This window comes from Culex quinquefasciatus, chromosome 1 (genome assembly GCF_015732765.1).
Source record: "Culex quinquefasciatus strain JHB chromosome 1, VPISU_Cqui_1.0_pri_paternal, whole genome shotgun sequence".
NCBI classification, from domain to species: domain Eukaryota; kingdom Metazoa; phylum Arthropoda; class Insecta; order Diptera; family Culicidae; genus Culex; species Culex quinquefasciatus.
This window is the reverse complement of record NC_051861.1, coordinates 14,650,144-14,673,175: the sequence shown is the minus strand read 5'-3', so window position 1 is coordinate 14,673,175 and position 23,032 is coordinate 14,650,144. Positions and strand designations below refer to the sequence as shown.

The 23,032-nt window shown below is 35.8% G+C and overlaps 1 protein-coding gene across 4 annotated transcripts in view; it reads right to left on the bottom strand.

The window, feature by feature from the left end:
* Positions 1 to 3,556: 3,556 nt before the first annotated feature.
* LOC6033016 (hemicentin-2) overlaps positions 3,557 to 23,032 on the bottom strand; it is a 319,767-nt gene continuing 300,291 nt past the window's right edge. For 3 of the 4 annotated variants that reach the window (XM_038250375.1, XM_038250519.1, XM_038250426.1), the window contains one exon: positions 3,557 to 4,550. In XM_038250375.1, the coding sequence (XP_038106303.1) occupies positions 4,477 to 4,550 (74 nt within the window). In that variant the 3' untranslated portion in view covers positions 3,557 to 4,476. The remainder of the gene's footprint in view (positions 4,551 to 23,032) is intronic. The other variant, XM_038250472.1, reaches the window with a different exon arrangement.

Sequence of the window (23,032 nt, the reverse complement as noted above, 5' to 3'; positions counted from 1 at the left end):
TACAAAGATGCATCACAGCTGAGCATTTTGCCACGACCACGCGTTTTGCTGAAAATTTAATTTAAATGCATTTTTTGATGTTTTTGGACTCATCTATCTACAGAATAATGAAGATTATGGCAAAACTATATACTACTATATAGTTCTACAGAATCTACACTTACAATATCAATAAATGCTTTTTATATTGTCCAAAAATAATAATGAAAGTTCAGTGAAAATTAGATGAAAACACAACATTTTAAAGTTTTGCAAATAACTTAAGCTGTTTTTATACTACGATGCTCAAATTTTTCCAGCATGGTTTAGCAATGTTAAGCTTCCAATTTTTATGATTTTTTTCCCGGATTTTTTCTAAATACCGAGAAAAGCAGGGGGTGCATTTTGCCCCAGGAGTGCATATTACCCCCTGTCCACTACAAATGTACAACTCGTGCTGGAAAAATGCTTGTTTTGCAATTGCAAAACATTTTTTTGTGATTTTATAGTGAGTTTTTCGCTTATTTTTTAGCATATGAGCAGTTGTTTGAAATAAAATAAATTTAAATAAATAGAACAATCTATTTCTGGTAATTTAAGACTTCTTGCACCCAAAGGAAAAATATATCTCAAAATCTGCAACAGTGGATTTGCTGCAGAAAATGTCACATTTTAAAACATTTTTTGCAGCAAGCCCGTAGATCATTTTTGCCCGCGTGTAAACATGTCAGCGATCTGCAGTTCTTGCCAACTCATATAATGCTGGACCGTCCCCGAGCAACACTCCAAAGAGAAGAATATGTTGGTGCTCTTTCACTTACATTTCATCAAGCGTCCATGGCGTGGTGGTAGCGTGTCGGATCAATAATCAAGAAGTTGGTGGTTCAATTCTCGTTCTGTTAAGGGTTTTTGTGAAATACAACAAAAAAGCCGTCGGTAATGTCGATAATTGTCGGTAATGGGCAAAAATGTCATACCCCTATATCGCAAAAAATGCATGAGGGCAGTTTTCATGCAGATTCTGATATACTTTCATGCCGCCATGCATCACAATCATGCGACCGCCGTTTGAGGTGGTCATTCGCCGAAGAACACAGAATTTTAGAAACAGGAAAAAATTATATGAATACAAATAATTTATTTGTATTCAAATAATTTTTTTTTAAGATTATTTGAAAACCGTTTGATTTTGAACTTTTTTTTATAAAACTTTCAAAAAAGCTGTTAATAGTTTAAGGGTGGGAAAAAACCAGAACTAAAATAGTTACTTGACAGAACATATAAATATGTTTTAATTAAGAAAATCCCATGAAACTATTCAAAAATGGTTTATTTTGAAGAAATGCCAAAAAAAACAGAATCAAGCATAAATTGATTTGAAATATTCTAAAAATCCGTTAAATTCTTTTTTTTATAAGCTATTGAAAATAAGAAATAAATAAGCAATTCTCTACAAAATCGATAATTTTTTAAAATTTCAATTTTTGTATTTTTTAATCAGGCTGAAACTTTTTTTGTTTCTTCGGTATGCCCAAAGAAGCCATTTTGCATCAATAGTTTGTTCATATGATTTTCCATACATATTTTGCAGCTGTCCATACAAAATGATGTATGAAAATTCAAAAATCTGTATCATTTGAAGGAAGTTTTTGATCGATTTGGTGTCCTAGACAAAGTTGTAGGTATGGATAAAGACTACACTGACAAAAAATTATACACGTTAAAAACTGTGATTTTGAATTTAACTTTTTTTTCACTAAAACTTGAATTGCAAAAAAATCTTTTTTTTATTTGTTATATCTTTTAGGAGTCATCAAATGCCAACTTTTCAGAAATTTCGAAGTTGTGCAAAAAATCTTTGACCGAGTTATGATTTTTTAAATCAATAGTGATTTTCTCAAAAAATCGAAATATTGGTCGCAAACATTTTTCAACATTCATTTTTTGATGTAAAATCAGTTTTTCATTTTTATGAATTCATGCTCATGTTGCCCACTTTTGAATAAAATATAATTAAAAAATCATCAAATAAATATGAGTTTAGAATTTTTGTCAAAAAAAACTTTCAAATAACTGATCATGTTTGAAGGAATGAAAAAAACTAAAAAAACATTACATAAGGCCGTTGCAAATATTTTTTGAAGTTTATTTCCCTCGGCTCTGACCAAAGTCGAGGGAGGCAAAAAAAATATAAAAATTAAAATTACTAGCCTAGGTTTTCACATTTGGACGAAAAAAGTGTTTTAAAATGCATTTTACAGGCGTACAGTTGCTTTCCAATAATTAGTTTTTAAAATATCGAGGTATTGACGGATTTTTTTTATGCAAATAAAAAAAAACTTTTCGTGGTACATTAGTATTTCATGAAAATTTAAAATGTTTTCAAAGTAGTTTAAACATGAAGTTTAAAGAAATAATCATTGAAAGAAAAAATATCTTGCACACATTTTACAAAATTAATAAAAATATTCCTGCAACTATGCTTGTACCAGAACTTATCTCATTAAATATATTTGCGAGTAGAACTTTTCAGCATTTATTTTGAAAAGTGTTGCTTGTTATGATGATATGTTATGATAACATTAACTGTTATGAAAACTATTATTCAAAAATGGAATTTGCAAGAATATTCCATAAAACTTTTTGTTATTTTAGCAGTATTTGTTATTAAAATGGCATGAATTATGTTACTACCGTCTGCCCAGGAAGCAGTTTCTTTTCGGACGGAATTGCAAATTAAATTATTTTCAAGCTATACTTCAACATTTTTGACCTCTTTTTCCCTTTATCCTTTCGACCTTTTGTCTTACAACCATGTTGTAAAATGTATTTATACTCAACTGTTTTGTTTTTCTTTAAAAATCAAACGTTCGACGAAAAACTTAATTCAATGCAAATTTGATTGCATCAGCTGGCAAACCAAATATTGAAATTCATTTATTTTTTTATTCAAAAGAAATCATGCAGTCTATTGTTAAGTTTTAAGACGACAATGTCTTACGTTAATTTTTGTATTTTTCATCAAAGTTTAATTTTGGGACCAAAGCCTTAAACAATCACAGAAATTATGTTTATATCGATTGAATTTCAACAGTAGCAATTTGTAATTACGTTGTATATTATTTGAATAAAAAAATGTAAATTGGTCTAGAAATTCGAAATTTAGTTTGTTGATTCCCCAAGAAAAACAGCATGCTCCGTTTCAATTGACTTTATCGTTCCCGGTTGTATTCAACAAAATTTGTTGTTCAAGTTAAATTCTTTCAAGAAATCCTGAAATAAACTAAGCTTCACCCACTTCCAGATAGAAACCAATTCCAAACTTCAAAGATCACCTATTCTGGACCATAAACCTCAACGACATTCCCAAATCGATCATCGCCAAGAAGGTGACTGAATTTGATGGTTCACCTACCGACTCCAGTGCTGCAGTTCGTTCCAAGTTGAAGTCGTAAAACTTTTTACTACACATTCCACTCACCTTTGTGCCGTCTCCTGAAAAACTAAACCGTCTGGATGTTTAGTAGAGTATCAAAGTCGAATCGGATCGGAATAAATCGCATTGGACGCAGTTTTGTTCGAAAAATCATGGCTTTTTTATTTCATTAAACGAAATTTTTTTGATTGTTGATTACTACACCGTTTGTTTTTTGTTTGTTTGCGTTTGACATCGTTTCGACAAATCGGTGTGTTTTTATGGATGTATTTGTGTGTGGGGGGTGAGCATCTTTTCTCCACTTTCATTTTATTATAAAAAATATCAGCGACTAAACTAAGTTTGTTTCCATTTTTTTACCTAAGGTTGTTTTGTTTGTATCTTTTGCCTGGCTTAGCTGGGAGTTTGTTTTCTTAACGTCATTTTCCTCATTTTACAACTGTTTTGATTTCGACTTTTGTTTTTGCTTCACATCAATCGCGCTCCGCCTTCCGAACCCTTAACAAATATTTATACAGTAACGTGCTTCTCGATAAACCATCTGATTTTTATTATGTTTTAAAGTATTGGCTAGACTAAAAAATAAATCTACTCAAGTATAAATAGTTTTTTTTTGTTCTGTTTTGTGGAAGTGAACTTTATCTTCTGGTTTGATTCGCAATCTCCCGGCTCACAGTTCCTATCCATCTGTTTTTAAAACAATTCCTCTTGTTCGTATTATTAAAAATTCTTCACGTGTGGAAAGTCCAACAAAGTTTTTATTCCATCGAGTTCCATTCAGTAGTTACGGTTAGCTATGGCTTTGTTTTGGTTTGAATTTATGGTTTGCATTTTTATTTAAAGAGATTCTATTCTTGCCCTACGTTTAATTCCTTACCTTCAGTTTAATTTTTGCATTAATTTTATTCGATTTCACGTTCTCGCACAAGCTCTCTCTCTCTCTCTCACACACACCTCTTAAAATCAACGCTCGGAGACACTTTTTCGTTACCTTACTATTTACACAAAGTTTCCTCCTCGAGCTGTTCCTTTTTATGCTCGACCGTGCCGCTGGCCCACTGTTAGGCGCCGGAAAGTGTCGTAAACTCGACGTCGGTGCCACGTGGAAGAATCAGGTCCGGATCTGCAATATAGACTGGTGAGAGGTGAGAAGAATGTTCATGGAGCGTGAGCGGTGAGATGGTGAGAAGAAACGGGAAAGATTCGGTTAGTATGTAGAGAAGAAAATAAAAAGTTACAAAAACTTCAAACATTTGAGAGAATCAGCAGCCAAGCTATAGCGCAATCCGCACAATCAAAACTGTCAATGCGGGAGCGGCTTTTTCCAATCAATCCTATGATCGCCGCTGGCCAAACCAAACCAATCCAAACCCGAACCCCAAATCCAAACAGTTTGTTTAGGATCGGCTGTCATCTCTGTGCTAGGCGAAAACATGTTTAGCCAGCCAACCAAATCAACCGCAGTCACACAGCAGCATGTAATCGTGTTGGCCGGGGAGAGTCACGTTTTTGCGAAATAGCTCGTTTTTGGCAAATGTTGGGAGCACCCTGAAGGCGTGCGGAATCGGACGATTTGAAATATTATTTGAAAAGTATTGTGCTTTATTCGTCTTCTTGATTAGAGCAGTTCTCTCAGATTTCGGTCATTCGATTTTTTTGTATTTTTTAATCCGACTGAAACTTTTTTGGTGCCTTCGGTATGCTCAAAGAAGCCATTTTGCATCATAAGTTTGTCCATATAATTTTCCATACAAATTTGGCAGCTGGCCATACAAAAATGATGTATGAAAATTCAAAAATCTGTATCTTTTGAAGGAATTTTTTGATCGATTTGGTGTCTTCGGCAAAGTTGTAGGTATGGATATGGACTACACTGGAAAAAAAATGATACACGGTAAATTTTTTTTTGTGATTTTTTATTCAACTTGTTGTCACTAAAACTTGATTTGCAAAAAAACACTTTTTTTAGTTTTTTTTATTTCTTGATATGTTTTAGAGGACATCAAATGCCAACTTTTCAGAAATTTCCAAGTTGTGCAAAAAATCATTGACCGAATAATGAATTTTTTAATCAATACTGATTTTTTCAAAAAATCGAAAAAAAAAAATTCAACTTCATTTTTCGATGTAAAATCAAATTTGCAATCAAAAAGTACTCTAGTGAAATTTTGATAAAGTGCACCGTTTTCAAGTTAAATCCATTTTTAGGTGACTTTTTTGAAAATAGTTGCAGTTTTTCATTTTTTTTTTAATTAGTGCACATGTTTGTACACTTTTGAAAAAATATATTTTTGAAAAGCTGAGAAAATTCTCTATATTTTGCATTTTCGGACTTTGTTGATACGACCCTTAGTTGCTGAGATATTGCCATGCAAGTGTTTAAAAACAGGAAAATTGAAGTTTTCTAAGTCTCACCCAAACAACCCACCATTTTCTAATGTCGATATCTCAGCAACTAATAGTCCGATTTACAATGTTAAAATATGAAAACATTCGTGAAATATTTCTTCGATCTCTTCGAAAAAAATATTTAAAAAAAATTAAACCAAGACAATCATTTCAAAAGGGCGTAATATTGAATTTTTGGCCTTTTTAAAATGTTAGTCTTCATTTAAAATTTTTGAAAGTATTTTTTTCGAAAAGATCGGAAAATTTCACGAATGTCTCATTTTTAACATTGTAAATCGGACTATTAGTTGCTGAGATATCGACATTAGAAAATGGTGGGTTGTTTGGGTGAGACTTAGAAAACATCAATTTTCCTGGTTTTAAACACTTGCATGGCAATATCTCAGCAACCAAGGGTCGTATCAACAAAGTTCAAAAGTGCAAAATATAGAGAATTTTCTCAGCTTTCCAAAAATAGTTTTTTTCAAAAGTGAGCAAACATGTGCACTAATATAAAAAAAATGAAAAACTGCGACGATTTTCAAAACAGTCACCTAAAAATGGATTTAACTTGAAAACGGTGCACTTTATCAAAATTTCACTTCAGTACTATTTGATTGCAAATTTGATTTTACATCGAAAAATGTAGTTGAAAATTTGTTACGACCAATATTTAGATTTTTTGAAAAAATTTGTATTGATTAAAAAATTCATTATTCGGTCAATGATTTTTTGCACAACTTGGAAATTTCTGAAAAGTTGGCATTTGATGTCCTCTAAAACATATAAAAAAAATTAAAAATAGTGTTTTTTTGCAAATCAAGTTTTAGTGACAAAAAGTTAAATAAAAAATCACCAAAATTTTGTTTACCGTGTATCATTTTTTTTCAGTGTAGTCCATATCCATACCTACAACTTTGCCGAAGACACCAAATCGATCAAAAAATTCCTCCAAAAGATACAGATTTTTTAAATTTCATACATCATTTTTGTATGGACAGCTGCCAAATTTGTATGGAAAATTGTATGGATAATCTAATTATGTAAAATGACTTCTTTGGACGTACCGAAGGCACCAAAGAAGTTTCAGTCGGATTAAAAAATACAAAAATTAAAATTCCAAAAAAGACCGATTTCGTGCTCAAGGGCCAATCATTCAAAAAGGGCAAACATGTGCTCTTATTTAAAAAAATTAAAAACTTATGCTATTTTCGAACAAGTTACCTAAAAATGGCTATAATTTGAAAACGGTGCACTTTATCAAAAATTTACTAAGTACTTATTGATTTCAAATTAAATTTTTCATCGAAAAATGAAGTTGACAAATTTTTACTACCAATATTTCGATTTTTTTTTTAAAATATGTATTGATTCAAAAAATCATACTGTGAAGTTTTTTTGCACAACCTGGAAATTTCTGAAAAGTTGGTATTTTATGTCCCCTAAAACATATCAAAGCATAAAAAAAATTAAAAATAGTGTTTTTTTGCAAATCAAGTTTTAGTGACAAAAAGTTAAATTAAAAATCACCAAAAAAAAATTTACCGAGTATCATTTTTTTTCAGTGTAGTTCTTATATCCATACCTACAACTTTTCCGAAGACACCAAATCGATCAAAAAATTCCGTTTACGTTTTAGCCGAATACGAAAGTATTGGTGTTTACGGCAACTCTTTTAGAGTTAATCTGCATTTTAATTTGTATAATAATGTTGTGTTCAGGTTGTTAAGAAAGCACTTCCAAAATTTTTATTTTGACTCTAATTCCGAGCCATCAGTATTGAGTATTGATTAAAAAATTCATTATTCGGTCAAAGATTTTTTGCACAACTTGGAAATTTCTGAAAAGTTGGCATTTGATGTCCTCTAAAACATATAAAAAAAAATTAAAAATAGTGTTTTTTTGCAAATCAAGTTTTAGTGACAAAAAACTTCCGAGCCATCAGTTCTCTCTTCAACCAACCGCCCGCTGGTCCTAATTTTGGCAGGTCACAAATCTCTCACGAACTCTCACACGGCTGCAATTTCGTTGCCATCAGTGTTCCCATTCTGTCCTAGTTTCTTTATGTTTGCATGCAAAATGTACGCCTTTCAGCTGGCAACTCTGGTGCGCGCTCTCTCACTTTCCAAACATTCTTTTGTTTGGCGGAATCTAATTTTGGCATGCTGCGATTACGTTTGAAGTGTCAAAGTCATTTTTTCAAGTTTTGATGCTGACTTTGCTAAACTGAAGTAATTGTTGAACTTTCTGCTGTAGTTAGTAGTAAACAGAAGATTTTGCTGGAAACTGACTTTAATTTAGTGGTCAATTGAGCACAGGAGGCCGAGGCAAACCTGGTAAGAAAATTGACGTTATAGAGGAGAAAATCGTGACGTCAGAAATGAACTCAAATCACTCAAAGTTCATTTTGTGAGTGATTTTAACATTTTGGCCTAGTTTGACAGCTACCTCGTTCCCAGGTTTTCTGTGGGTGAGAAAAGGAGGCGAATACTTTATGATAATCATACCTGTCAAAATTCCTAGCCTCAAAGTTTTGTCGCGAGTTGCTTTTCTCCTCTATTGTTAGTGCAACTGAGCCGCCCGGTGAGCGTCGTTAGAATTCATTCAAGGTGGACAAAAATCGTTGCGATTTTTTTTTAGTTTTTGCTTATTACTGCTTTAAATTACAAGTATTCGTTCAGAAAATGTTTTAAATCAGTGTGCTTACTAAAGATGTAACGTTTGGTGATAAATTTGAAGCCGGAAAAACTATTTAGGAGCTGTAATTGAACGTCAAAGTGCTGATATGGTAAAATTAGAAGCACGCTGGAATTAGACGCTGTTCCCCTATTTAAAAACCTGTTAAATTGTCAAATTGTCAAATTGTCAAATTGTCATCAATTGGTACAAGTTAAGCACGCATACTTGTGCACATACACTGACTTGTGAGATACAACTGCCCGTCGTGTGTTTACGTTCTTGGTCAATGAATTTGTAATATTTCGACACTTTCCTGTGATGGTATGCGTGAGTTTTCGAGACAGTTCAAATTGGGAGGGATTTCCGTGCGATTTCAGCGTTGTCCCACACAAATCAAATTGGGAGGGCCTCTCTCACGGATTTCTCGTTTGCGTGTAGAACCAAACAACAATCATTTATTTTTTTAATTTTGAACCCTAGTAAAATAATGTACCAAATTTACAATTTTAATGAACTAAATAATAAATTATCATTTAAAAACCAGGAAATATTTAATTTTGTGCAAATTCGATTTCCGCGCAAAAGTCAATTGTGTTTTTTAGGTATCAATAATCGCACCCGTTTGATAAATCTCAATGACAGAACCTTTTTCTTCACTTTCGATTGCCTGAAGTAGATTAACCAAAACCCCTCTCACCCAATCCATGTCAATCCAAGACTGGGGCAAAGAAAAACAAGCATCACCGCCAACACTTCAAAGGGGTAGAGTAGGGTAGGGTAGGGTATCTCTTTTTTTTTTTGGGATAAGCAAACATGCTCACAAACTCAGCCAATAACACCCATCCACATGAGAAAATGCTTTCAATTTGCATTCTGTATGTGTGTATTTGTGTGTGTGTGTTGTTTGCCCAGCTGCTGGCGCAATTTTCGGTTCGGCTCATCGTCCAAACGCCGACTGACTGTGGAAGGGAAGATTTCATTTTCGACCAAAGAGCAGAAAAAAACAAATTCACCGAAATTTCACCAAGAATTGAATTTTCGTTCTCGGCGCCAACAGCGGCTGCAAAAAAAACGGTGAGAGCGCTCCAGGAAGGACCAAATCAAACAAAAATCCTAAACAAATTTTCGCCTTTACCACCGAATCCAATAAGCTGTGCTGAGGTGGATCGAGCCTGGAGCGGGAAAAAACGTTCTTTCGTGGGTTTGGAAATTGAGTGCCTTTGTTGGCTGCTGATTGGAAGCTCTGGTATGGAAATAAAGCAAATTGTACAACATATTCCGTCGTTTTAAATTATTTCTTTCGAAACTACAATTCCGGTGGTTTACTATGCTACTCACCACCAGATGGCATGACGTCGTTGAGACCAACTTGCATGCAACTCTTGTATGCAAACTTTGCCTCTAGTTGAACGAGCAGCTCCTTCAAAGCTCAAATCTAATAAGCTTCACTCCGTTCGAGTGTGTCAACTTGGCAATCTTCACAAACCTTCCCCAAAGGGACCAAACAGTCTCCCTGGTATTATCCCATCTTGCCTGTGATGGAAGGGAGGTGTTGCTGTTGTTGGTATCATCGTTTGGCAGAACAACACGCCAGAATGTATGCAAAACTCGCCTCACTTCAAGAGCTTTTCCCCCCGACGCGAAGCTTCCCAATCTTCGTGTGTTTGGGCGTGTGTGTGTGGGTGAGTGTGGTTTTTCCCCCTGCATGTATGCAAATATTGCTAATGGTTTTGTTGGATTTTCCGGAGCCAGCGCCGAGAAGGATCCGTTTGGTCGGTTTCTGGATCTGGTTTCTGGTTGGGAAGGCGGCGGTGGATTCAACGTGCGTGTGGGCTAGGAAAAGCACGTGCAAAGTTGGTTGCCATCGACGACGACGACGACGAGGTTGCTCAAGGTTGCTTATGCTAGAAGATCTAACAAGAGCAGGTTTGGTCCCTCGGTAGAGAATCTTATGGAAAGCGAATTCGTGCTTATCGGCTCAAAAGTGTGGCTAGAGGATGATTTAGTGGTTCAACTCTGCATTGAAAACAATAGTTTCATAAAAAGATTTTATTTCTTAATTCAAAAGAAAAAGGTGGCATTTCAAGAGTTTTTTTTTTCTTTTTTGAAAAGGTCCTATAAATATAAGATACACAATAGCTTACAGGACTTTTTTCAAAAAAAAAACTCTGGATTTGCTTTATTTGTTTACATTTTAACTGGTCATTACATTGAGTCCAGAGGCCAAGATTGGATGGGATTTCTAAGGCCCAATCTCACCCCCAGACCCAATGTCACCCCTGAGGGCCGTATGCATGTTTTAATTTAAAATATATACAAAAAAGTATGGCAGATCGAGTCAGTCAAGCCCTTTTTAACGTTGTCCACGTGGTTTATGGATGGTCCGCTTTACCGAGACTAAGTTTGACAGTTGAATTTGTCGAATTCGCCCTACACGAATGCGCCCGGAAAGTATGCAAAAAGCTAAACATTTTGCTCAATCAGACGCACTTTTGCTCAAAACGAGCATTTATAGCAGAGTTGTACTAAAAACAGTGACGTGTGGCTTCCAGTGCTCGCCACCAGAGGTCACCATAATCAAAAACTTTGTACACACTCAGCCAATATAACACTTTTCTGAGTTATTTTTACTCGATATCGTCTAATTAAAGTGTTATGATCGTATGCTGAATAGTGCGATGCCATTTCTGATCAGGTTTTTTTGTGGTATTTTCCTGATTTGATCGATATTTTTTTTCTTAAATCGCCTTCAACCGCGATAATAATTCAAGCGAAACAATGTAAAAGGATCGAAGCCAAAGTGTAAACAAAGAGTATATCCTGCTCACGTCAGTTGATGTTTACATTTGGAATGAGCAGGATAGACTCATTGTTACACTTCGGCTTCGACTCTATTACAATGTTTTGCTAGAATTAATGATTTTAACCACTAAATGATCGAGAAATTAAAAGTTGAGAGTGAAAATTTTTATATTCCCGTGTTCACGAGGTTATTTTGAGCAACATTTGTTCTACGAAAAATTTCCCTTCTCTTGTTTTATTTTTAGTATTTCATTTCCCATTGATCTTGTTTAGTTTATGTTTGTTTTTGGTAGTATTTGGCCTATTCTACCACCTCCTATCATTACATTTTGCCAATCTAATTATTTTACGTTTTTACAGTCACCTTTTCAAGTTTAACGTTTTTAACTTGTTTGCTTATTCAGCCTCCTGTGATCAAACGGAGCCCACCGATCCGACGCTCCGTATAGAGGAAAAAATCGTGACGTCAGAAATGAACTCAAATCACTCAAAGTTCATTTTGTGAGTGACTTTAACATTTTGGCCCAGTTTGACATCTACATTGTCCCCAGTTTTCTGTGGGAGAGAAAGGAGGCGAATACAGTCATCCCTCATATTCGGAACAGTTTACAGATCTGCCAATGTTCAACAAATCATACAAAATCGATAATTGAACATAATGATTTGCTTTTTCCATCATGTGAAAGCTTTTCTTGCGATCTTTCGATTGATGTATAGACCGGCTGTACATTTTTACGTTTTATATCAAGTTTAAAAAAAAAGATTGACCCTTGAAATCCACAAATTCGGAACACTTTTTTCTTACGATGTAAACAAACTTTTGTTTTCTCTCCAGGAGTACATTTTTTTACAAAAAATTACTTCACACTCTGAAACCAATAAAACTCAAGCTTAGTGATGCTTTAAACATGGTCTGATAACTTTTTTGTGAAAATATCAATTAAATTCAGGTGTTCCACAATTGTGGGAGGCACAATAATATCCCACAATCATGGAACAGGCAATTTGGAGGCAGTGTTTTGCTGTTCTGGATAAAATAGTCTTGAAATGAGATTTTTTGTTCAAAAAGTACTATTTTTACTTGTGAAATAGCGAGAGAATGTCCAAATAAAGGTCCTGAAAAAAGCAGGGACAACAGAAAAGTTGCATTTTGCATCCTATTGTCAAATTACCACAAAAGTGTTCCGAATTTGTGGGTGTTCCGAATATGTGGGATGACTGTACTTTATGAAAATCATACCTGTCATAATTCCTAGCCTCAAAATTTTGTCCCGATTTGTTTTTCTCCTCTATTGAACTGATTCGCCAAAGTTGACCCCTAAAAAATGACATTTAAAAAAACATTGGCAAAGTCACATTAAACAAGTCAAACTTCCAACCTTCCAACCCTAACATTTTCGAAAATTTTAGGAGCTCTTTCCAATGATTTTAAAAGATCAAAAATTGGTTGAAAATGGATTTTTGGCTATTTTTCAGATCGAAGCCCGTCTAGACGCGGGGTAGGTTGGAGAGGATTCAACTCGAGCAAGTTTTATTTAAAATTTATAATTTTCTTGTAAAAAGCGTAACCATAAATCGTCATATGGACACATCCTGTTCACAAAGTTAGTTGGACTTTTTTTGGATTCCAACGCTTATCGACACAGGAATGTTGATTGAAGCTTCGTCCTGCTCGACTGAAAAAAAAAAACAACTAAACAGTTAGAAAACTCCAGTGGGACATATTATAACCAGAAAACAACAAAGTTCTTCCAGAGGTGCATGGAGCCCGTCGTCCTCGTCGTCAGCTGAATGCCATCCGTATTAGCATTATCAGTCCTCCGGGACAAGGCGCAGAGCATGTCGTACGCACCTTCTTCCTCTAGCCCGGACATGGTCCGTACGACTTGTTATCGCTTCATTTTCGGAGCTTTCAAGTGGCTAAACCGGAGGAAGGGGAGAAAAAAAACCCTTCAGTGGTTTGAGGCCTTGAGGACCGGTAGCAGCCAGGGGTGATGATGAGACATGAGCTCGATGGTCTCGACTTGTCATGTCTTGTGGCACTACCACTCATCAAGACGGCGAGTGACGGGCATGTTTGAGCTAGGAACTTGCGTGTTCTCTTTTGAGCGGTTGAAGGAATGTTCAAAAATCTGAAATTTTGAATATTTAGTGAAATTTGCATGAAAATGTACTTCTTGTTTTAATGTTTTGAGTTTGAAAAAAATCACAGTTTTGATCACTAATTTTGATACCAAATACAAGAACACCCCTGTTTCAACCTAAGGTGCAGCTTCCGTTCCCCAAAACTCGCAGACAAAGTGCGATGAGGGTACTTTTTCCTTGTTTCCCAACGACGATGATGATGACGACGACGGAATCCAATCTGTCCGATGCCTCGGTGACTAATTTTCATCCCCCGTGCCATGTCAAACTCGGATCGGAAGGGGTCCACCCTTGCAACACACAGAGATTTAGAGCTTCATGTCAACAAGAAAACTACCACCCCAGAATCCATTTCCCAACCCAGATCGACCGACCGTCGGGGAGGAACCCTTTCATATTAGCCTTGTAGAACTAGCGCCCCACGAGGCGCTGGAGATGCAGATTGCTCCCTGCGAAACACACATTGTGCACCTCGAACCAGACGATACGGTTCTCAGTTTTGGCCAACGTGACATAAGCGAATCAACATCAGCTCCGGTTTCGCTGAAGAGCCTCCCCCGCGTGACTTCCGACTGGGCTGTCGGTGGAGCCCACCAGGATGACGATAATGAAGCAAATGCATACACACTACATGCTCAAATACCAAGAATCGGAGGAACAGTTACAAAAACACAAATTTGTATTGAGGGAGCAACTGACGTCGGGCAGTGACGTAGTCGAAATCACACTTTTAGTATCAAAAAAGGTCTTTGTTAACAAGTTAAACCTTGCAAATTGAAATATTAAATCTTTGCTTGCACAATGGGGTACCTGGGGTTGTGCCAGGCAGTGTACCCCGTTGGTTGGAAAAAAAGTGTCAAACGAAAAAGTGACCAACCACCGGGGGTTGAGTGTATCAGTTTCATTCCATTTTATGCCTGAAGTGTTTGTACTTTTTTAGAGTGTTCCATAATGAACAGCTATTCTTTTGTTCTAGTTTTGTTTTGGGGCCGTAAGTGACAGCTTGTGTTGGCTGCGGTTGAGCTGCCTGTAGTGAGATATAGATGTCGGCCCTCCCCCCTGTAGCTCACTGAGCGCTGCACTGTGTTGCAGTAGTCGACCAACGCGCATTCGACGTTGAACGCACACACATAAAGAAACAAGTGTTTACACAAAAAAAAATCGTATTTATGCGTGGAAATGTAATTTTGAATATTAGTTATGATTGTTTTAAGTGTTTAACACAGTCTAAAACCATTCATTTGTTGAAAAATAGTCAAAATAGTTTTTAAAGAGGGTTTTACGAGTCAGTCATATGACACGAATTGAGTGAGTTTAGCTCATTTTTTCACGTCTCTCATTCTCCAGCAACCGACTGGCACGAGACAGGCGGCACTGGTTGAACAGACATAGTAGGCTTACAGTCACAAGCTATCGAGAAATTAAATGTGAGAGTGTGTGCGTGCAACATGGAGTTAAACTTTTCAAAGTGCCATGTTAATCTTCACAGCAACTTCACAGAAAGTTTAACTCCATGTTGCACACACTCTCACATTTAATTTCTCGATAGCGTATAGACGATCAAACGTCAAAATTACCCACCACTAGAGGGCGCTGAAACTTGGGGTGATGTTTACATTATATCCTAAAGAGAGCAAATCGGTTTGAAATTTGAAATTGATGTATTTTATCGCCAAAACGAAATTTGTTAAACATTATACCATTTTAAGGTAAGAAATAAAGAGCTTAATTGATACAAACAAAAATATTTTTGTGATGGCTGATTTTACCTGTACATTATTTGATTATTTGGTGGGTCTCGTGGCGCAGGGGTAGCGGCTTCGGCTGCCGATCCCGATGATGCTATGAGACGCGGGTTCGATTCCCGCCTTATCCACTGAGCTTCTATCGGATGGTGAAGTAAAACGTCGGTCCCGGTTTCTCCTGTCTCGTCAGAGGCGCTGGAGCAGAAATCCCACGTTAGAGGAAGGCCATGCCCCGGGGGGCGTAGTGCCAATAGTTTCGTTTTTTTTTATTTGATTCAAAATTAGAAAATTTTACAATCCACCAAAACTTAAGTAATTAGTTGAGAAAGTAAGTTATTCAAGTGGACTAATGATTTTTTAAGTCACTTTTACCATAAAAGCAAAACTCAATCATAAAAATTTTAAATTGGATTGATTTTCAAAATTATCAATCTAACCTCACTCTCGGGTTTTCAATCCGGATCTCAGAATTTTCAATGAAAATGGTAACTTAGCAAAAAATTCAAAAAGTCAATCGATAATACTTTTTATTTCTTACCTCCTGTTTACTTTATTTTAATCCAAAAGATCAGTTTTCATAAAAAAATCGTAAAATAGTTTTCACTCCCCCTTGCATTTATCGCGCAAAAACGCAAACGTAACCTTCCACCAAAGTTCTCCTACTCAAATGTAGATGGCGAACCGTGTTTTTAGCTTTGGTTTTGGGGGCCTATAGGAAATTCAGAGTTATTTTTTTATTGTTTTAGATAATCATTGATTCTTATGTAAAATTGTCCGGAGAACACAATAGTTAGAGCTAGTAATTTTTCACGACAAAAATATCACAATTACGCGGCATGCCAATTACAAAACATTGAAATTTCACAGTAATTACACGGTACTCTAAAAACTGCTAAAAATAAACGTAAAAATGTATTCTTTTAGCAAAATTATTAACAGAAAAGTGTCTAAAAAGTTGGCAGTAGTTTTGGATACAAAATAAAACTCCCTCACACAAATTATTTATTTGAGAAAAAAGGAGTATTGGATTTATCTTGGAAAATTTTGAAGAATCTCCGTCTGTTGTATTCTAGATTTTTTTGATAGGTCTTACAAACAAATGTAAACATTTAGTGTATCCCGCTTACTCCAATGAGATCGCATGAAAAAGCATGCACATCAACTTTGTGAGCAAAAGCATGTAGTATCACGCAGAAAAATGTTTTGTAGAATCAGCCTGTCCGAGGTTTGTTTCAACAAAAATTTTGTTGAATATTATCAACGCCAATTTTGCGTTGAAACAAACCTTGATTTTCTAAATTCCACAAAAATCATTTGTTGTTTTGAAAAAGTTGCTTTGACGTTTAGCGTTGGTTCAACAAAAATCTAGATTTTCAAATCAACAAAATGTTTTGTTGATTCAAATATGCCTTATTTTTCTGCGTGATTGTATGAGAAAACGTGTACACAAAAAGCATGTACGGAAAACCTACTGTAAAATTGGCATTGATCCAACCATTTTCACAGCGGCGAGATAGCCGAGCGGGTTGGGGCGCAGACTTGGTAATCTGAGTATGGCTCTCGCCGGATTGATGTTATTTTTGGGGTGAGCAGATCTGATTTTTTTCTTCGATACGTGGTTTTTGTGTACACGTATTCTCATACCATATTACATGCTTTTGCTTACAAAGGTGATGGTGATGTGCATGCTTTTGCATGCGATTTTAGACATTTTTTTTTACTGTGTACAGTCCAGACTCGAAGGCCATGGCAAAATTTCACTTGGATAATCAAAACTTCGGATAATCGAGTCACGTAAAAAAAATTTTTCCTTGTCTTTTTTTATTGTCGAGCTTCAGTATTACCCTTAAACTACTATAAAGTGATTTAGAATTTTTAGATCCAAAATGGCGATGATTAAATATTGGAAAAATGCATGTTTTGATTTTACAGGTGATCAACCACTCAATTTTGTCAAAATTGGGGCCGCAGAACTCGAATCTTATGTTTAAAGTAAGAAAAAAGAAACGAAAAAAAAATTTGTTTGTGATTCGATTATCCGAAGTCCCGTACAAACCTTCGGATAGTCTAACTTCGGATAATCGAACTTCGGATAATCGAGTCTGGATTGTGTCTTCAAAAAATAGTTGTAGATCTGATATGAAATACTTTTTTATTTGTAAACTACTTTGTTAATAGTAGTTTATGCAACAAGTTGCAAAAAGAGGATTTTTTCAGCACGAGTCGTACATTTATCCAACGAGGTTCACCGAGTTGGATAAATACGAAGAGTGCTGAAAAAATCAAGTTTTGCAACGAGCTCCATACAACATTTTTTGCAATTCCGAAAAAACACCCTTTGAGTGAAATTTTAAGTCATATTTTCATGTATTTTGTCAATAAATCGTTTAAATCAACAAAAAAATGATGAAAAGTGTTACTTTTCGAAACAAGTGCTGAAAAGTTCAACTTTTCAGCACCCATTTCAGTGCTGAAAAGTAGAACTTTTCAGCATTTATTTTGAAAAGTGTTGCTATTCGATTCTGTTATTTTTGGTACAGAAAAGTAGGCTATTTCATCGTTCAAGAATGACAGGAAAAGTAAGTAGTTTCACGACGGAATTGCAAAAAAGTCTTTTAAAATGTTTGAATTGAAAAAAAAATAAACGTTAAATGCACTGAGTAGCGATTTATAAATTGAATATTTCAAATTTCGCTGCATTTTTCGGTATTTCCCAAAATTACAAGCCCTAACGATAGTGATCAAATATACTATATTAAAACATAAGGAATAGGTAAAAATCACGTTTTAAACCATAAACCGCAAAGAAATAATGTTGGAAGGCATTTGAGGGTTGATGTTTTAGTTTTAATGAATTCCTTTGACAATGTCCTATAAAATGCAACCATCCAGGTCTAATCCAGGTTTTTAAGCGAAGATGGCGTTCGAATGGTGAACATCCGAAATGTCAAAATCACGCAGTAGCACCAACATTAGAAAAAAAGTGGCTGTCATGCCATGGCACACTTTTTTCGGAATATTGGTAGGGGAAATATACCCTTTCTAATCAAACACCTATCTTCGTCATATGGAGAGTTTAATGCTCGATTAAAGCTCCAAAAATATTTTTCAGGCTATAAACTTACCAGCAACAATGCACTTTTGATCATAATTTCTATTTAGCGAGACCATTTCTCATCATTTTGGTGGCATCACACATCCACACGCAAGATCAGAGGTTAACTGCTTAACGAATACCGCCATCAATATCTTTTCACTTGCGCTAACGATTTCAAAGCGCTTAAGATATAAAATTGCTTCCAACTACCGGCAACACGTTCTTTTGACCATTACTTAGTCACTCACTTGAAAAATAATCCCGAAAAATATAAATAGGGGAAGGTGGGGCAAGACGACCATATGGGGCAAGAGGAACAATCGCTCCTACGGCCGTAATTTTTACAATTTTGATTATTTCCAGTATGAGGAATTGTTGCTAGCAATGCAATTAGTTGATTCTACTACCACATAACCGCCAAAATGACGTAAACGCCACGGGGCATAAGATTTAATGAAGTTTTTTTTCGAAACCTTTGTTTTCTTATAATATTTGGAAAGTACAAAATAAGGCTTAGGGTTCGTTTTAAGGCTCATTTTATCAAAATGCTATTTTTCCTAGATCAGTAGTGTCCCTACCAATGACTTGCACCTATTATAAAGTATGATTTAACTTTTGGCTATTTTTGTTGAGAACTTTTAAAAAACCTTGTCCAGGTGGGGCAAGTGTACCATATGGATTTTTATTATGGAAAAAATACGAATTGCTGCAACATCATATTTTATTGGGAAATAAATACATGAAAGTACTTAAAAACTGATAAACAATCGTTAAAAAAAAATTGTACATACAAAGTATAGTGATATTATGAAAATTTACTATTTCTCATCGAAGTAGTATTTTTTTTTCGTAAAAACGATAAATTTTTTAGTAAAATATTATTATTTAATCTAAAAATGGAAGAAACCATTCAAATACATTCTAATCTGATGTATCTAAGCGATAACAGTTCAATTGTTAGCAAATTACCATATTTTTTCATGCATTGTTCCTCTTGCCCCAACGGGTTGCTCGTCTTGCCCCAATAGTTGAGTAGAACGTACGGAAAATCAAAAATATTAAAATTAATTTTTCACATTAAAAAACAGGATTTTTTTTAAAACTTGTTTAAACAAAGTCTTAGTCAAGACCTAGAATAAGATGATTATAATAAAATCCGACAGATTTTTTAACTTTTTAATGGGTTATAACGAGCATTTCCTTAGCTTGTTACACTTGCCCCACTTTCCCCTAATTAGCAAGCACCAACAAAAAAACAAACGCGCTAAGTCTTTTGACGTTTCAATTTTGAATACCGATTCTAATCGAAGGCTGAAGAAAACCGAGCGAGGAGCGAAGGCAAATAAAGAACAAAAGGTGGCCACCAACACCACCAACATGCTGGTGCAGCGCCTGTTGGAGTGAGCAAGTGCTGCCAGGAAACTTTCGCTATAAATGCTACTTTTCGTGAGTGTTCGCTTAAAATTTCATCAATTTTGGCAGCACTAAGCAGACCCAAAAGAGCGCTGGAAGAAAAAAAGAACTAAGCTGAAAATAGAAAAATGGGCGTGGCCCAATGCACTCGACTGATTAGAATGCATTTTTGAAATATTTTTTTTAAATGCTTGTAAAAGGAATAGCATAACTTTTAATAAAAGTGAAAATAAACAGAAATGTTCACAAAAAGTTGCTCTACTCGTTGGTTTACTTGGCTTTGGTAAATTTCAAGGAATACTCTAGATTATCAACATTATTCAAACACGACCGCTTATTAGGCTTAAAATGGACATATTTCCCCTACCACTGCGTGATTTTGACATTTCGAACCACCACCATTCGAACGCCATCTTCGCTTAAAAACCTGGATAGTTGGAAAGTTACGAGTAAAAGAGTAAAAAGCTTTTTTGAAAATCGTCAAAGAAAGAGGGATGGTCCAATCGGTGAAGGTCGAGTCCAAAAGTGTAACCAGTTGGCATGGAATGACTCATATTTAAGCAACTGCCCCTACTAAATTTGTGTTTTGTCAGAAAAACAAGTTTTTTCTCATTTTGCATTTATCTGTCGATGATTGCTTGGGAATGAACCATATTGCCCTTTTATTAATATTTAGCCCTAATTAATTAATGTTTCGGTAAAAAATCGAGGACGCCACTGCCCTACGTCCGAGGTTCCGACAGTTACTGTGTGGAGCAAATCGTCACAGCAAAACAAGAACAAACACGTCGACGACCGTCCCCGGAGCATTACAGAGTGATGGAGAAACAGAGATGCTGCCTTCACCGGTTCTGGTTCCGGCGGTAAAGAGGCAGCCGCCAGGAGATGTATGTAATGATTATGTAGAATTCATGCTCGAATTTCTGCTCTTTCGCGGGCCTGAGTCCACCGAATGGCATGGCAGGGTTGGAGTTGAGAGCAAAAAGGTTAAACTATGCATGAGGGTTTGTTTTCTCCGGGTCGCGACAATGACTGGTTCCAAGTGGGAAGGGGGAGGGGGGGTTTGCCCTGTAACAAGGTGTACGAAAGCAGTCGACCTTCAACATTTAGCTCTTTCTCTCACACACTCTGGCTAGTGAGATTGGGATGATGCCGGTTGACGGGTTGGTGGCGTAGGTTGGAAGTTGCTCAACTATGACAAGAACAAAACTAGCAAAACTCTGTACATCAGAAGTTGCCGGCTTGGGACGGTGTTTGACTGGGGAAGAAGCGGGACATTGTCAACCGTTGACGTTCGTTTGGGGTTGTGACGTGACGTGGCTCGATGGAATAATTGGAACAAAATTTACATACAAATGATTAGTTTGTGTGTTACTGGCAGCAGTAGTCAGTGTGTGTGTGTTTGTGTTATTGCGTGGTGTGACAAAAAATAACATGGACATGTGGAACCATGTTTGTGAAAAAGGCGGGAAACAGGGTAACAGTTAGTAATTACGACAGGTAGAAATTAGCATCGTGATAGATTTTGAGGGGTGTGAAGATTTTTTTGTTTTGTTTATCTACTAGAATGCGGCAAAATTTCATTTTGACGTGCAACTAGTGGCTTATCCCGGTGGTCGTTCAGAGCGCAAAACACAAACTAGAGTAGGCCAGATCCTTTCGCGAGCTTCGGTATTGTCCAAAATTTGCAAAACAAAATCCATGAATTCATTGACATTTTTTCCCCTTTAACATTTTGGGACATTTTAAGCACTCGAAAGTGCATTTGTGCAAGTGTATTCTGGGTATACGAAAAATAAATGTGGAATGTTGTTTTTAACGGCTTCCTCAGAGTTGATGTGAGTAAAAAAACAAACATATTGAAGCTATGATATCAAATAACCAATCACTATTAATTGAAAATCACGAACCGTCCAGAAATCGTGCCAATGCAATTATAAAAACTCTTCTTGCTATCAATTGCATCAACAAAAAAAAAAAATCAAGAATGGCTTCTTTGATGGATAGACAAAATATTTTCTGCCAAACAACGAACAATGAGCATTCTGGTGTTGAACTTACAGGCCACATGTCGTCGCCATCGTGCTAACTTGTCGTACGTGCATTTTTGGCCAAATTGAGTTAAGAACGCCATTTTGTGCAGCTCACAATGCCTCACCTTTTGACCTTCACAGATCCCCAAAATTCGATTTCAATCCTGAGATATTCAACAAAAACCGAAAAACTCCGTGCATTTTTGTCACTTTACATATGAAAGTAGTTTCAATCTTGTCGTGCTATCTTGTCACTCCATGAAAATTGATGTAAGTGCGACAAAAGGCCAAAGGATTTCAGGCCAGGAAAGTCAGGATGCGTTTGTCGCACGTACAAGCTAGACTACCGTAAACATTTGTAATTATAACTCAGGACTCCAGCAACCAACTTCAACCAAACTTTGGGACAATGCACAGAATGGTGAGCCAAACAAAACGTGTTTGTTATTGTTTACATTGCGTGCTCTCGATTTTGAATATTCAAGGTCAAACATTAAAACGCGTTTTTCTCGGAACGTCAAAATGGCGGGTGCGACAAGATAGCACGACGACGTCGATGTGTTGAGCTACACATTGTGATGTTAATTTTTTTGGTTTTGATATCAATAACATATTTTTTAATGAATAACGTTCTTCGTAACTCAGTGAAATTCAATTATTTTTTATAATTTCTTAGGCATCATAGAACGAGTTAAATTGGAATGCGGTCAAAGGCATACTTATAGAAAATATGACAAGCTAAACATATAAATATGATTGAATCTGAAAAAAACCCTATTTCTCAAACAGGGTCAACACTATTAAAGTATGGCTTCATCGATGGGTAGGCAAAATATTATGTATCTTCCAAACAACGAACAATGAACATTTTTTTTAACATACAGCGCACACGCGTTGAGCGATTTCAATTACATTATTTTATTTTAATTTTTTGGAAATATGAACAACGATCTTCATAGATAATGGAATTCAATTTTTAAACTTTATTATCGTTCTTTAATTTACAATTCACACAGCATTTATTTTCCGAAAAACTCGCTCAATTTACCAGTTTTCCATAAATTTCCGCATCTCAATTGTAAGTATGGGCTTCCAGAAATAAGTCTTAATAAATTGCTCATAACTGAAAACCAGTGCAGTGGTGTGGCTGGAACAAAATATTATAAACCGAGACAGCCCATTGGAGATTTAAACGTAGAAAGTTGTGTTTTACCGGCCTGAATCAGAATCTATAAATCCTCAAAAGCAGTTTCAATCCCGGATACACCCAGAGAAGCTGCCTACTTATGTTTTGGTTTCGTGGACGTCGTTTCAA